This window comes from Paramormyrops kingsleyae, chromosome 24 (assembly GCF_048594095.1).
Source record: "Paramormyrops kingsleyae isolate MSU_618 chromosome 24, PKINGS_0.4, whole genome shotgun sequence".
NCBI classification, from domain to species: domain Eukaryota; kingdom Metazoa; phylum Chordata; class Actinopteri; order Osteoglossiformes; family Mormyridae; genus Paramormyrops; species Paramormyrops kingsleyae.
In genome coordinates, this window is record NC_132820.1 from 1,328,960 (window position 1) to 1,345,000 (window position 16,041).

General features: G+C 41.0%; 2 protein-coding genes and 2 long non-coding RNA genes across 4 annotated transcripts in view; 3 read left to right on the forward strand and 1 right to left on the reverse strand.

Moving 5' to 3' along the window:
* LOC140582250 (protein NLRC3-like) overlaps window positions 1–4,730 on the forward strand; it is a 113,105-nt gene extending 108,375 nt beyond the window's left edge. Inside the window, exons 5-10 of the mRNA XM_072706484.1 lie at window positions 987–1,100; window positions 1,401–1,464; window positions 1,646–1,874; window positions 2,046–3,765; window positions 4,236–4,409; window positions 4,553–4,730. Coding sequence (XP_072562585.1) covers window positions 987–1,100; window positions 1,401–1,464; window positions 1,646–1,874; window positions 2,046–3,765; window positions 4,236–4,409; window positions 4,553–4,730 — 2,479 coding nt within the window. The remainder of the gene's footprint in view (window positions 1–986; window positions 1,101–1,400; window positions 1,465–1,645; window positions 1,875–2,045; window positions 3,766–4,235; window positions 4,410–4,552) is intronic.
* A 761-nt stretch (window positions 4,731–5,491) lies between these two features.
* LOC140582252 (uncharacterized) overlaps window positions 5,492–16,041 on the forward strand; it is a 20,340-nt gene continuing 9,790 nt past the window's right edge. The window contains exon 1 of the long non-coding RNA XR_011985178.1: window positions 5,492–5,697. This is a non-coding gene — a long non-coding RNA (uncharacterized lncRNA). The remainder of the gene's footprint in view (window positions 5,698–16,041) is intronic.
* On the forward strand, window positions 5,704–7,654 carry LOC140582254 (uncharacterized). Its single transcript, XR_011985180.1, has 2 exons — window positions 5,704–5,832; window positions 5,878–7,654. It is a non-coding gene; the product is annotated as an uncharacterized lncRNA (long non-coding RNA).
* On the reverse strand, window positions 14,189–15,126 carry LOC140582473 (uncharacterized). The gene is made up of 2 exons (XM_072706864.1): window positions 15,115–15,126; window positions 14,189–14,874 (listed from the first exon to the last, which is right to left on the reverse strand). Exons 1-2 carry the CDS (start codon window positions 15,124–15,126, stop codon window positions 14,254–14,256), a joined length of 633 nt encoding a protein of 210 aa, XP_072562965.1. The 3' UTR covers window positions 14,189–14,253.

Here is a 16,041-nt window from a genome sequence, read left to right on the forward strand (position 1 = left end):
ATCTGCTGTGGGTCAGCACCAAAATGGAGGAACCTGCTTCTGAAATGACCCCCCCTGTGGGGTATAAGGAGAGAGGAGCTGTGTCTGCAATGACCCCCCCTGTGGGGTGTAAGACAAAGGGGCCTGAGAGGTAACAGTGTTACAGCCCACTAGCATGCATGTGTCTGTGGGTCTATAGTCAGGCCATAAGGTAAAAGTAAACAGGGTTCCTAGCTAAGGCTGGGGGGCACATTAATATTTGTAGTTTAATAATAAAATACCTCAGCATTTCCTTTCTTTCCTCCAAAATCAGCCAGTTCTTCTATTTTAGAGGGAACCATCACATCATCCCTCCTACCCTAAATGACCACATACTGTAACGCTGTAGAGAACAAATACAGATACAAACTAACTGGGAAAGAGGAACAGCAGCCAAGTCCAGTGACAGAGGCTGTTACAGTGATAACTAAACCTTTCATACAGGAATATTAACTTTATATTAGACAGTTTATTTCACATCAAAGTCTGTTTGCATGAAGAGCTTCACAGCAGGTTAAGCATAAGACTGATCAACTGAAGGTTTAATGTGATGCTGCTCACATTGTATGAATTATATTTATATAATGAGGGTTTGTTTCCTCTCTCTGTCCACAGTGTCCTGATGGAGAGAGCAGACTCACCTGCACCCAGCTGTGTTTCCATGAAGAGTGACAGGTCAATGCAGCCCCCACTCAACTTCAGAAAGGGACCTTTTCATACAGACCAAAGGTAAATTTTAACATTTAAACAAACACCATTTAAAACACTCCAACTCTCCTTCAAAAGGCATACAGGCACATACAAGCTATGAGGAAAATACCTTTAAAGAATGTACCTTTTTAACTAATCACAAATCCTGTCATTTTTGAGACTTTACTGAAAATTTACCAAAGATTGAATGTGATGCTGCTCACATTACATGAATTATATTTATATAATGAGGGTTTGTTTCCTCTCTCTGCCCACAGTGTCCTGATGGAGAGAGCAGGCTCACCTGCACCCAGCTGTGTTTCCATGAAGAGTGACAAGTCGATGAGGCCCCCACTCGAATTCAGAAAGGGACCTTTTCATACAGACCAGAGGTAAATGTGCATTTAAACAAACACTGTTTAAAACACTCAGACTGTCTGTCCTGCCTGCTGTGTCTCTGTGTGGTGGAGCAGGATGTCACTGGTTCTCTTCTGCTGTTATGAGAAGATTGATGTTATGAAGCCGCCCTAATGAATAAAGCTTAAAAAGGCATCTTACACCTTTACACATTAAAATACACCACTAGGTTATTCTGTGTCGGCAGCAAGAGCACTTTTAATGGGACCATTACAGACTTTCTGTTACACTTGTGTAGATGATTTGAGGTCTTTATATTTCTGCCTTATTCACAGAGACCAAATGGAAGGATGCAGTTCAGATCTACAAGAGAAACCGGGTTTATCTTCCATATTGAAGGTTTGTATTCATTGCGATATATATTTTCTGAAGTGTTGTGTGAATTGGCTTACATTTTATACAGCTGTACAGTAAGAAACTAATCATGTTAAAGGAAAGATATTCAAACCTGCAAGTACAAATGAAACTATGAAAAGGTTTGGTTCAAATGGCAACAATTAACTGTGATGGTGTATTTTAGTCACTAGAGGAAAATGCTGTGAGGTTCCTGAAGGATGAGCTGAAGAAGATCACGAGGTATCTAGACCAGAATTACCCAGAATGCTCTGAGTCTCAGCTGGAGAAGGACAATGACCTGGACAGTGATGGTCAGATGCAGAAGACCTGTGGTAGAGAAGGAGCTCTGAAGATCACACTGTACATCCTGAGGACCATGGACCAAAATGATCTCGCTGACCTACTGCAGAAGAGTAAGAGCTGAATCTCATTCTCTGTGTGTTTGTTTGGCCTCAGAAAAACAGTATATGGAAAAAAAACATGTATTACATTTCAGTTTATCATTTAATTTGATTTAGTTTTGCTTATATGAGTAAAAACTGTGTTTTTTGAAAAGTCCGCATTTTCCTCTCATTTCATTTCAGGGCATCTTCTGTTACAATGTCAGCGCAGAATCAAATGTAACCTGAAGAACAAATTTCAGTGTGTATTTGAAGGGAAAGCTAAGGAAGGACAGCCAACACTTCTCAATGAGATTTACACAGAACTCTACATAACTGAAGGTGGGACTGGAGGAGTCAATGATGAACATGAAGTGAGACAGATTGAAACAGCATCCAAGAAAAGGTTAACAGAAGATACTACAGTCAAGTGCAATGATATATTTAAACCCTTATGTGGGCGTGAGACACCTATCAGAACTGTACTCACTAAAGGGGTGGCAGGTATCGGGAAAACAGTCTCTGTGCAAAAATTTATTCTCGACTGGGCAGAAGGAAAAGCAAACCAGGATGTTCACTTCATATTTGCTCTTCCTTTCCGGGACCTGAATTTGATTAAGGATGAATACAGTCTGATTGAACTGCTTCACCACTTTGTCCCTGATCTCAAATCAGTTGAATCTTCTGAGCTGTTTAGGTACAAAGTCTTGTTCATCTTTGATGGTCTGGATGAGTGTCGCCTTTCTCTAGATTTTCAGAACAATGAGAGCTGGTTTGATATAACAAAGAAAATGTCACTGGATGTGCTGTTGACTAACCTCATTAAGGGGAATCTGCTTCCATCCGCTCTCCTCTGGATAACCTCCCGGCCAGCAGCAGCCAATCAGATTCCTCCTGGGTGTATCCACCGAGTGACAGAGATACGAGGGTTCAGTGATGCCCAGAAGGAGGAATATTTCAGGAGGAGATTCAAAGATCAGAGCCTGGCCAGCAGGATTATCACACATGTTAAATCATCAAGGAGCCTCGTCATCATGTGCCACATACCTGTGTTCTGCTGGATTTCAGCCACTGTTCTTGAAAGGTTTTTTAGTGAGACTGACAGGGTAGAAATTCCAAGGACTCTGACTGAAATGTACACACACTTTCTGATCTTTCAGACAGGTTTAAAAAATGACAAGTACTTGAAAAACAGTGAAACCAAGCTTAAGGAATACAGCAAGAAATTCCTTTTAAAACTTGGTAAACTGGCTTTTGACAACCTTGAGAAAGGCAATCTCATATTTTATGAGCAAGATCTGACAGGGAATGACATTGATGTCAGTGAAGCTTCAGTTTACTCTGGAGTGTGCACAGAAGTCTTTAAAGAGGAGTATGGGTTGTATCAGGAGAAGGTGTACTGCTTTGTGCATCTGAGCATCCAGGAGTATCTCGCTGCTTTATATGTGTTTCTGTCAAACTCATCAGCTGACTTGCTGATGACTGCAGTGGATCAGGCATTAAAGAGCAAGAATGGACATTTGGACCTCTACCTCCGCTTCCTCCTGGGCCTCTCAACAGACTCCAGTAAGACTCTGTTACAAAGGCTACTGGGAGAGACAGGAACCAGTTCACATGACATTAAAGAAACAGCCCAATACATCAAGGAGAAAATACAGGAGAATTTATCTCCAGAAAGGACCATCAACCTGTTCCACTGTCTGAATGAGCTGGGTGACAATTCTCTAGTAGAGGAAGTACAAGGATACCTGAATTCAGGACGTCTTTCAGTAGAAGACCTCTCACCTGCACAGTATTCAGCTCTGGCCTTTGTGTTACTGATGTCAGATAAGGAGCTGGATGTGTTTGATCTGAAGAAATTCATCAGGTCAGATAAGGAGCATTGGAGGCTGCTGCCTGTGGTCAAGACATCTAGGACAGCTCTGTAAGTGAGGATGTGCAAACGTATCTTGTCTGACGGTAACAGATTAACATTGTTTAAAATATGTAAAATATGCAATTTATTTCTCCTTGTGCATTAATACCTGGGCTGTTTTTTTTTTGATAATCTGGGACCCAGATTTTATAATGACTGAAGGTAGTGATGTAGTAAAACAGAAAGTGACATTTCCATGACCATCCAGTGTGCATCCTGACCTGCTATAGAAACAAAGGGGGTCTTTATCTGGGGTAGGATCAGACCATTTTGGTCGGTACCATAAAAGTACCGAAGTTCAATATCCAGCCCTACTTTGGGGAAACCTGGCAGAACGATGGCTGATGACTGCAGTGGAAGCTGTTTCATTGGTCTGAATATATTACGGGAAGATTCATATATAATTTTCACATGCATCGTTAATAATACAGAGTACCATTAACTATGTGTAAGTTGTCTTAAAATGTTTTCTTTTCCAGGTTGGGCAGCTGTAATCTCACAGATAAATGCTGTGAGGTGCTGGCTTCAGCTCTCAGATCAAACTCCTCACCCCTGAGAGAGCTGGACCTGAGTGACAATGACCTGCAGGATTCAGGAGTGACGCTGCTCTCTGCTGGACTGGGGGATTCACACTGTAAACTGGAGATACTGAGGTCAGTTACTGGGAATTCCACACTTTTAACTAATTATTGAAAGGAGTCGCTTTATATGAAAGTAGTCACATTTACTTAAAAGTAGCACTTGTACTGGTGAGGTGATCTTATTTATCTGAGATTTTTTGTCCATCTCTCTGCAGGCTGTCAGGCTGTAGAGTCACAGAAGAAGGCTGTTCTTCCCTGGCTTCAGCTCTGAGGTCAAACCCCTCACACCTGAGAGAGCTGGATCTGAGCTACAATCACCCAGGAGACTCAGGAGTGAAGCTGCTCTCTGCTGTACTGAAGGATCCCAGCTGTAAACTGGAGAAGCTGAAGTGAGTACAGAATATGCATTTTTACAAAAAAGAAACTGGACACCAAGAAAACCCACAATGCATTTCAGCAGTTACATAATAAACAAACACAAACAGCTTCTGTTTTCTTCTCCTACTTCCTTATATCACACAATCTTATCAGCCCTCGATTCATGTTAGAAATAATTAAGCAGTGAAGCAGGAAACATCCATTCAACCATATAATTCTTGCAAAACATTTGTGTGGGTTAGCAAAGTTCACGGTACTATTACAGTTAAACATTAACTGACGTTAACATATGTTATGCATACAAATATAATGAACACCAATCAGAATTGGGATGATTGTTAAAATGATTTTTAGTAAATGAATTGTTGTCAAGTTGATTTAAATGTGTTTTAATTTTTTTGAGGGTGAACCGGTGTGAACTGAACGAGAAATGCTGTGAGGTACTGGCTTCAGCTTTAAGATCGAACTCCTCACCTCTGACAGAGCTGGACCTGAGTGACAATGACCTACAGGATTCAGGAGTGAAGCTGCTCTCTGCCTGGCTGGGGGATTCACACTGTAAACTGGAGATACTGAGGTCAGTATTACTGGGTATTCCACACTGTAAACTGGAGATACTGAGGTCAGTATTACTGGGTATTCCACACTGTAAACTGGGGATACTGATGTCAATATTACTGGGTATTCCACACTGTAAACTGGAGATACTGAGGTCAGTATTACTGGGTATTCCACACTGTAAACTGGGGATACTGATGTCAGTATTACTGGGTATTCCACACTGTAAACTGGAGATACTGAGGTCAGTATTACTGGGTATTCCACACTGTGAAGTGGAGATACTGAGGTCAGTATTACTGGGTATTCCACACTGTAAACTGGGGATACTGATGTCAGTATTACTGGGTATTCCACACTGTAAACTGGAGATACTGAGGTCAGTATTACTGGGTATTCCACACTGTGAAGTGGAGATACTGAGGTCAGTATTACTGGGTATTCCACACTGTAAACTGGGGATACTGAGGTCAGTATTACTGGGTATTCCACACTGTAAACTGGAGATACTGAGGTCATTATTACTCGGTATTCCACATTGTAAGCTGGAGCTACCGGGGTCAGTATTACTGGGTATTCCATACTGTAGACTGGAGATACTGAGGTCAGTACTACTGGGTATTTAATGTTGTAAACTGTAATTTAGGGCTGTCAAGATATCAGATTTTCACCACGCAATTATTGTGGCCAAAAGAAGTGATGACATTATTGTGTTATCTGTAGAAACTTTGAACAAAACAATTATAATGATGCAAAAATCAGTCAGATTCATCTTTAAATTTGTTTATTGTGTGTTTTCTCTCTTTTTTGGCAAATGAGATACATTCAAAATACGAGTGTAGTGAGCTGGAGAGTCTGTAACCATGACTGTATAAAAGAACATGTAAAGAACAATTACACCCCCTAGTGGATGGTGGAGGGATAACCAGGGCTAAAGCCCCCTTTTGCTCTTACTGTTGATTGGCACGTCCTGCAAACTAGGGTTTCTAAGACCGTGTCTTTTTCACAAAATCCTGTAGTGACACCATTCATTTATATTTTAACGACATCAGGTTCATTTTAAATGTTAACTTTTTCCATTTTATATCTGATCCCACTGATCTGGAGTGAAATTAATATGGCTACAACAAATGCAAAATATGCCAAACTTCATGTATCTGTTCAGAGTGAACCAAAGCTATAAGTGACTAAAATACCACGTCGCTGGATTGGAGCAATTTATGCTGATAGAAATATAAGATAATATTTAAGATACGGGATGTTTAGGTAATAATGTTGATCAAAAAACTGGAAATAGACGACTTAAAATAACACGCAGTGGAGATCATGTGATTTCTGGTCCCACAGAGGATGTTTTGGAAACATCTTAACACTTAATGGCAGAATCAGAATGGCATGTAGTGGAAACCTTTTAATATAATGACCAAAATAGACACCATTATAACTGAAGATTTACTTACATTTATTTGCTAATTGTAAGGGCAAGGAGAGAAAACACAACTGCTAAAGCGGACCTTTCTTCCGATGACATATATATACGTAAAGCATGCGGGAGCAGCAGAGAGACAGAAAATGAAACACCCCCTTTTTAACGGGCTCCTACATCAAATAAAGTCAATGTAAGCAATAATAGTAATTGATACTTAATTAATAGAAATTCTCTTTTACGCCTCCCTCAACTTGCTCTTTGTGGAGTTAGTTGTCCGCGAAGGGCAGCCTCCTATAGCGGCACCCAGGGAGCTGGGGGTTAAGGGCCAGCAGACGTGCTGAGACCTTTATCTCTTTATAAAATATGTCATGTTGATTCAACTTTTCACAACATGGCAGAGACTGTTACAGTGAAATATGGTTACAAAATCACATCATCCAGTTAATTTATTGTCTCTGCACCACTTGTGACCTTCATCTTTATTTATTTGTTTGTTTGTGTTTATTTAAGGTGAGGAAACACACAACTAGTTACAGTTTTTTCCAATCATTTTCACACTTGTCTCAATACCATGTCCACTTTTTCGAAGCACTTAACACAGTGGGCTGTACCAATACACAACTGAGCACACCATTTAACCTTTGGTGCAAAATGCCCTACAACCACCAAAACGTTTCACAATTCACCCAAAAGTGACTCATGCTGCCATAACCATGACAAATGCTGTCAGCCAACAACACTACTGGGGCACTCAATGTTCATTGGGCTAAAAAACACTAACAACTTTCAGCATTGCAAATTACATATATAAAGTGTGGCTGTATCCTCCAGTTTGGCACAAATTACTGTCATGTTGCATTGTAAAAATAAAATAAACAAGAACTACTTTTGCATTTGAAAATTGTAATACCAACCAATTCTGAAATGCTGCAATATATTTCATTAGAAATCATGTAAGTGTTGCTGTTTCTTTTTTGCAGTATGTAAATATTTCATTCCTAGCAGAAAATGCCAATCCAAAGATGGCCCCTTTTGTACATATGGCAAATTGGCACTAAACAAACAAATTTCTAGATAGGTTCTTAGCTGAAATTTCAGGCTGGTGTGTGTTTTCATTAAGCTTTCCAGCTTCAACCATTGTAAAATGTTTGGGGTGATCTAGGGCAGGGGTCTCCAACTCCAGTCCTGGAGAGCTACTGTCCAATAGGTTTTCTATCCTACCTGGCTTCTGATGAGGCACACCTATACTCAAGTAAATACCAGGAACAGGTGTGGCTCATCAGAAGCCAGGTAGGATAGAAAACCTATTCAATTTTTTTTCAATTCAATTTTATTTATATAGCGCATTATCACAACATTACATTGTCTCAATGCGCTTTACATTTCTGCCTCGTAAGGACCCCCCATTGAGTAAGCCAAAGGCAACGGTGGCAAGGAAAAACTCCCTAAGAGGAAGAAACCTTGGGAGGAACCAGACCCAAAGGGGGAGCCCATCCTCCAGGGGCCGGCAGATGAGTCAAACAAACAAGATGAAATGACTAAGCTAATACAGGGGTTGAAATATATGTCTCAATGCAGCGGCCGGCCGACCGGTGCAGGCACGTGGTGCTTGATGCACGATGGCAGGATTACAGTTTTTCTCTATTGCTTTGATGCTGCAATCAACTCAAACTCCACATTTTCAAATCAGTTAACACACAGGCCAAAACAGTGGCACTCATGGTCAAAGTGGCACGTTTTGTTTGCAAAAGGCTCTAACCGTGCCAAAACATTTAAAATATGAAACAAAAGCAAATTTTGCCTTCAAACAGCACAACTTGCAAATAAATGTATGAGCTCTTCCAATCAATCATTACACAATGGACAACGAAATACAAAATGCAGCGCTCAGTGCGAATCAGTGCACCATTGCTTGTCATTGTAGCCTATTACATAGCTGTCATGCCAGTGCCATCTGTTACCTTTCTACATAGGCTGTGTCAAATTTGACTTCTTGCAAAGAACTGGATCCAGAATCAGAAATGCTTTGATGCAAATTTTATTGATTCCATGACATTCTTTTTTTTCAAACTGTGGCTAAAAACTGAAATACTGTAAATATGACAGAAAATACATGTAAACCAAAATAACATCTATCAGATGTTAAGAAAATAAAAATAAAATCTATTACAATAAAGTATAAAAATCTATTATAGTATAAGAAATAGCCACTATTGATACTCAGTCTCTTCTGTCTTGACGATGGGGCCGCATGGCTTCATCCACATCACATTCAATATCCTCTCTTGCACCCAGTGAAAAACCTTGATATACGCCTTGATTTATAGGTGTACAGACTGATTGCTGATTGCAGATTTGTGTGAAGGAGTGTCAAACAGGTGCTGTAGTGATTTCATACTGATCTAGGTAGGTTCTAATAGTTGGGTATAGGTGGTTTCTGTTTGGTCACCATAGTTAAAACAATGGCGTTTGGGCAGCTTGAATGACATCCATGTTAACTGTTTTGAAAATGGGTGTAAAAAATGTGTGAATCCAACGAAAAAGTGTTAACACATTCGCAGGACATGACTTCAGGTCTGCCGAGATGGTGATGATGAAGACCCAGTGGATCCCAGTTTCTTTCAGCAGGTCAAAGCAATTATGAAAAACTGTAATAGAGACACAGCCGCAGGATGGATGGCGAGGCATCGTGTTGAGCCAAGGGCAGGCAGGTTGGAGGGTAGTTGCCGGAGGTGGAGGTAGTTGTCTTGCAGGCAGCAGAGGCATAAACTCTTCAATGACATTGTGCTCCATGGAGCACACCCCAGAAGGGGTGAGGGAGGAAGTAAGAATAATTGTGTATTAGCCAGAGTTGAGGAAACCAGAGGCAGTGCAAGCAAAATGATCGAGTGCAATATTCGTCTAGGCTCCGGCAGATCTGGGTATAGCAGCATGAGAAAGAGGGAGAGACAGGCGGGAACACAGGCATGGGGACTCCCTGAACATCAGCACTCTAGTGTAAAGCTAGAGTGACAGCACTGACGCCTCAGTTTATCCAAAGCCAATGACACCGATCCCCACCCAGCTCATCACCTCATACTGTTAGTCTGACTGGGAGTGAGGGACTAGCTGGAACCAGAACTAGGTTTCCTATACGCTAAGCTATACAAGTGCGTTTTTAATCTAGACTTGAAAAGCGAGAGTGTGCCTGAATCCCGCACATCCGCCGGGAGACCATTCCACAGCTGCGGAGCTCTGTAAGAGAATGCTCTGCAGCCTGCCGTAACCCTGTCTACTTTAGGAACTAATAGATATCCTGCTCCTTGTGAACGAAGCAGGCGAGAAGGGTTGTAAGGGACCAGAAGATCATTGAGATATTGTGGTGCAAGGCCATTCAGAGTAGGGGTGCACCGATTGCAGTTTTCTGGCCGATCAACGATCACCGATCCTTAGGCAACCTTACCTGCCGATCTCGATTTTTTTTTGCCGATCTTGTTTCTTTCATAACTAAAAGACAGTTACTTCAATGTTTCCATTTTTATTGAGTAAATTGATATGAATACTCACAAAACATGAGGTAGTGTCCTCAAATATAAATGAACATATAAATGAGCATTGCTGTTTGAACTACAAAATCATATTTTTTCTTCCAGACTTTAATTTCTCTAATTTTGTAAAAAAAAAATATATATATATAGCTGTTATGACACACTTGTCCAAAAAATAGGGAGGGAGGCAGCCTGCACTGCACCTCTCTCGGGAATGGGAGAAAAGGCTGATTTAACCCTCTGGGGCCTAGGGGTAGGAAACACACTTTCACTGACGGGCATGATCACACATTTCATCACACTTAATTCATGGCAAATAAATTATTTCTTATATATTTGTTTTGCCATTACACTCATCTTTATTTTAATATATATTGTAAATATGTCAGATTTTTGTTAAGTTTGAAATTTGACATCAAAGTATAGACATTGCAAAATGCAGTTTGGAACACTTGCAGAAACATTATAAAAGTACATAGTAAGCAATGCTGGCAGTTTGTTTTGATCCCAGATATCTGATCACCAAAGTCTTGGCTACATGAAGATGACTAAATGGTGTAGATGCAACATTAATTTGGATAAATAAATAAGAAAAACCTAACTCATGTAACTATTTCTGGCTCCTTTCATTGAATATGTAGCAACTTTCATGTGTATGAATGAGCCATTGTCACCTGGCCACGTCCCCAACCCCCTTTTATGGCGCTGAAGGGGATGTATCTGGATCGCGTTTCACCGTTGCGCTGTTAATCAAATTACCATGCGAATGCGATTTGAATACGCGCTAATGCGGCTATTTAGAATGTGAATAGCGATCTTCGGGTGAGAGCGGTACTACACGCCCCCGATGCAGGTAAAACAAAGTAAGATGACATGGTTTACTTTTTTGCCGATTTAACCTAATTAAAAAAACTTTAATACTTCCGACAATGGACGTTTTGAAAAGAAGACAGATTACGGATTTAGCCAGCGTTTTTTTCATGATTATACATTAAGATTTCAGCGAGATATTTATAAACTGAAATAGACGCGAAAAGTACGCGAAAAGTACGCGATGTCGTCGACGACATACTCGACCCCAAAGAGTTAAAAGCATATAACTAAGATCGGTGGATCTCATGGGAATATGGTCGATTTCTGATCCCCTCAAATTAACGTGATCGAGGCCGATCGATCGGTGCGCCGATCGATCGGTGCACCCCTAATTCAGAGTTTTGTAAGTCAATAGTAATAATTTGTAGTCAATCCTAAACTTGACCGGTAGCCAGTACAGGGAAGACAGGATAGGGCTAATGTGATCAAATTTTTTAGTTTTTGTTAGAACTCTGGCAGCTGCATTTTGTACTAACTGAAGTTTATGTAGGGATCCAGATGGACAACCCGAAAGGAGGGCATTGCAGTAGTCCAATCTAGAAGTTATAAAGGCATGTATTAGTTTTTCTGCATCTTGAAAGGACAGCAACTTCCGAAGCTTGGCTATGTTCCGTAGATGATAAAATGCCGTACTGGTAATGCTATTTATGTGAGCACTGAAGCAGAGGTCGCTGTCTACCAGGACACCAAGATTTCTGACCACTGTTTTAAATTGAGTAGGGAGGCCGCTCGGGTTGGGGTTTACAAACTTATTGCGGGCCTCCTTAGGACCGATTAAAAGAACCTCAGTTTTTTCAGTATTTAACATGAGGAAATTCCTTGCCATCCAACAACGGATGTCTAGCAGACAGTCGGCTAAAGAAGAGAGCTGGGATGCGTCACTAGGTTTAACAGATATATACAATTGTGTATCATCAGCATAACAATGAAAATTAACACTGTAATTTCTAATTATGTTACCAAGCGGTAGCATATATAGATTGAACAGTAGGGGGCCCAGCACTGATCCCTGCGGGACACCATATCTTACTTTAGTGGCTATGGATGACTCATTGTTTACATGGACAAACTGGTAACGATCAGTTAAATATGAACGAAACCACAGTAGTGCTGTCCCTTTAATGCCAATCAATGTTTCCAACCGGTCCAAAAGAATATTATGGTCTACAGTATCGAATGCTGCAGTTAGATCCAGTAAGAATAATAGCGATATACAGCCATGGTCGGAAGCCATAAGCAAGTCGTTTATCACTTTGACTAAGGCCGTTTCTGTGCTATGATTGGGTCTGAAACCAGACTGATATAGCTCGTTAGCATTATTATCTTGAAGAAAGGAGGACAGCTGGTGAGCAACAACTTTCTCAAGAATTTTAGAAATGAAGGGAAGATTTGAGATGGGTCTATAGTTTCCTAAGTCACTAGGTTCAAGATTTGGTTTCTTTAGGATAGGTCTAATAACAGCCATTTTAAAAGATTTAGGAACATATCCAAGACTAAGAGATGAGTTTAACAAGTTTAACAATGTAGTGCTAATCAGTGGTGCAATTTCCTTAAGTAGATTGGTGGGTATTGGGTCAACAAGGCTAGTAGTGGGTTTGCAAGAGGAAATTAACTGAAGGAGTTCTGTCTGCACTACAGGAGTGAAACATTCCAAGATGTTATCATTAGTACTAATAACACTAGCACTAGCAGAGGATTGGTGGTTGTGTGCAACCGTGGGCGTGCTCGTGATGGTATGTCTAATCGTGGTTATTTTATTATTAAAAAACGCAATAAAGGCATCACTACCAAGAGCTTCTGGGACTTGTGAGTTTAACATTGAATGATTCTTTGTTAAACTAGATACAGCTTCAAATAGGAATTTAGGATTGGTTTTGTTATTTTCTATTAGTTTAGAGAGATACATAGACCTAGCAGTCATTAGTGCATGTCTATACTTAGACAGGCTCTCTTTCCAGGCAAATCTAAAAACTTCTAATTTTGTTGACCGCCATTTGCGTTCTAGCTTTCGTGAAGCTTGTTTAAGTTCACGTGTACGGTTAGAGTACCAGGGGGCAGGTTTCTTATCTCTATGTTTTATTTTCTTGAGTGGTGCTACATGATCAAGAGTGGTACGAAATGATTCTACCATGTTCACGGTTACCTGTTCAAGTTCATTTACGCATGATACTTCAGAGGTTAGGTTAAAGGACTGTGGGAGCTGTTCCAGAAAAGTTGCAGCGGATAATGAGGCTATGGAACGTCTAGTATCGTACCTCTGGCCTGGGGCCTTAGGGGAGTTATGTTGTATTTGAAATGTTAAAAGGTAATGATCTGAAAGTAGAGGATTCTGAGGGATAATTGATATGTGTTCTACCAGGACACCATGACTAAGAATCAGGTCTAGGGTGTGGTTACAGGCATGAGTTGGCCCAGTTACATTCTGATGTACACCGACAGAGTCAAGAATGGCAGTAAATGCTTTTGTTACTGGATCACTTTCATTTTCCATATGAATATTAAAATCACCAACAATCAAGGCCTTGTCGGTAGTAACCACCAAGCTTGTTAAGAAATCTGCAAATTCCTTAAGGAAATTGCTATAGGGGTCCGGCGGTCTATACACAATGGCAATGGTGATTGGAGGTGTAGAACTACACTTAGATGTGCTTGCAAGATTTAGAATAATAAATTCAAAGGTACTAAAGCTATAACCAGTATTTTCACGCACTCCTAGGTTGGTCTTAAATATTGCAGCAACTCCGACACCTTTGCGATCGGGTCGAGGATTATGCTTATAGCTATACTCAGCTGGAGTGGATTCATTTAGTGCCAAGAACTCATTCGGTTTTAGCCAAGTCTCAGTAAGACATAGGGCACTAAGATTGGAATCAGTAATGATTTCATTTACGAGCAATGTCTTAGGAGCCAGCGATCTAATGTTCAGGAGTCCAAGTTTTAGGTTTGCATTACACCTACTATCCAGAGTTGAAATAGGTCTAATTTCTCTAAGGTTTTTAAGACACGAACTACGATGGAATGACCCCCCACGATTAAAACCGCGGGGAACAGACACAGTCTCAATAATATGAAGCCTGGGTGACGACTCTAAGCGACTAGCAGGCAGTCGGTTAAGCCGTTTTGCCTGCCGCCTTGGCTTGGCTCTGGTTAGTCAGCAATCTGCCCTAAGACTGTGAGCTATGCTTTTTGACAGGAGATCGGCACCAGCCCACGTGGGGTGAATACTGTCCCTCTTCAAAAGCCAAGGCCTACCCCAGAATGTCCGGCAATGGTCTATATAACCCACACCATTTATCGGGCACCATTCCGACAGCCGGCGATGCAGCGACGATAATCTGCTGTACATTTCGTCGCCACGTCTAGCAGGGATAGGGCCAGAGCATGTTACTGACGCGGACATCTTCCTCGCAAGGCTGCACACCGCTATGAAATTTGCTTTAGTGATCTCCGATTGCCTCAATCGGACATCATTTGTGCCGACGTGGATAACAATATGCGAATACTTACGTTTACTATTAGCCAGCACTTTTAAGTTTGATAAGATGTCGGTCGCTCTGGCACCAGGGAGACAATTAACTACGGCCGCTGGAGTCGCTACTCTCACGTTTCTTAGCATAGAATCGCCGATTACCAGAGCGCTTTCAACAGGCGGCTCAGTGGGTGTTTCACTGAGTGGGGAGAACCTGTTGGAAACGCGAATGGGTGAATGGTGCCAGTGTGAGTCCTGTTTGGACTTACGGCTATGCCGCCGGGTCGTCACCCACTCGCCTTGCTGCGAAGGCCCTGCTGCCGGAGCGGGGGGAGACTGGCTCACTATAGTGGACATATCCGGAGCCGCTAACACTGCGTAAATAAAACTCTCACTCTCCTGAATCTCCCGTAACGTCCGGATGCGTCCCTCTAAGTCTGCGATCTTCTCCGTCAGCCTGGCAATTAGCTTACACTTATCACAGACAAACGTACCGCTAATGACGGGAGAAGAATAACTAAACATACTGCACTCGGAGCAAACGACAGGAGCCATAGTGATATACTTACGTTTAGCGGGGAAAAACTCCGGGGGCGGAGGCGATTAATCCGTCGTGGATTTGGAAGATTATCAGGAGACTATTACAGTTTTTCTCATTTGCTAAGACACGCTCAGTGAAACTGGGATTCACTTGATCTTCATCATCACATTCTTAGCACAGGAGAAGTCTTCTCTTTCAAATGCCTTAACACTTTTTCATTTGTTTCACACATTTTTCACACCCTTTGTCAAAACAGTCACCACAGATCTCATTGAAAGATCCCAAACTCCATTGGATTCACTGTGTTGAACAAAAGGAAAACATCTATTAACAGCTGATAGAAAGTACTTGCATAATTATGAATATCCAATGTACCTGTGTGAAACTTGTTTGCACAACTCTTCAATCAGCAATCAGTCTGTACACCTATAAATCAAGGTGTATATCAAGGTTTTTCACTGGGTGCAAGAGAGGATATTGAATGTGATGTGGATGAAGCCAGGTGGCCCCATCGTCAAGGCAGAAGAGACTGAGTATCAATAGTGGATATTTCTTTTTATTTATACTTAATTGTAATAGATTTTATTTTAATTTTCTTAGCATCTGATAGATGTTATTTTGGTTTACATGTATTTTCTGTAATATTTACAGTATTTCAGGTTTTGGCCACAGTTTGAAAAAAAAGAATGTCATGGAATCAATAAAATTTGCATCAAAGCATTTCTGATTCTGGATCCAGTTCTTTGCAAGAAGTCAAATTTGACACCGCCTATGTAGAAAGATAACAGTTGGCACTGGTAATGACAGCTATGTAATAGGCTACAATGACAAGCAATGGTGCACTGATTCGCACTGAGCGCTGCATTTTGAATTTTGTTGTCCATCGTGTAATGATTGATTGAAAGAATAAATTAATTTGACCACAAGTT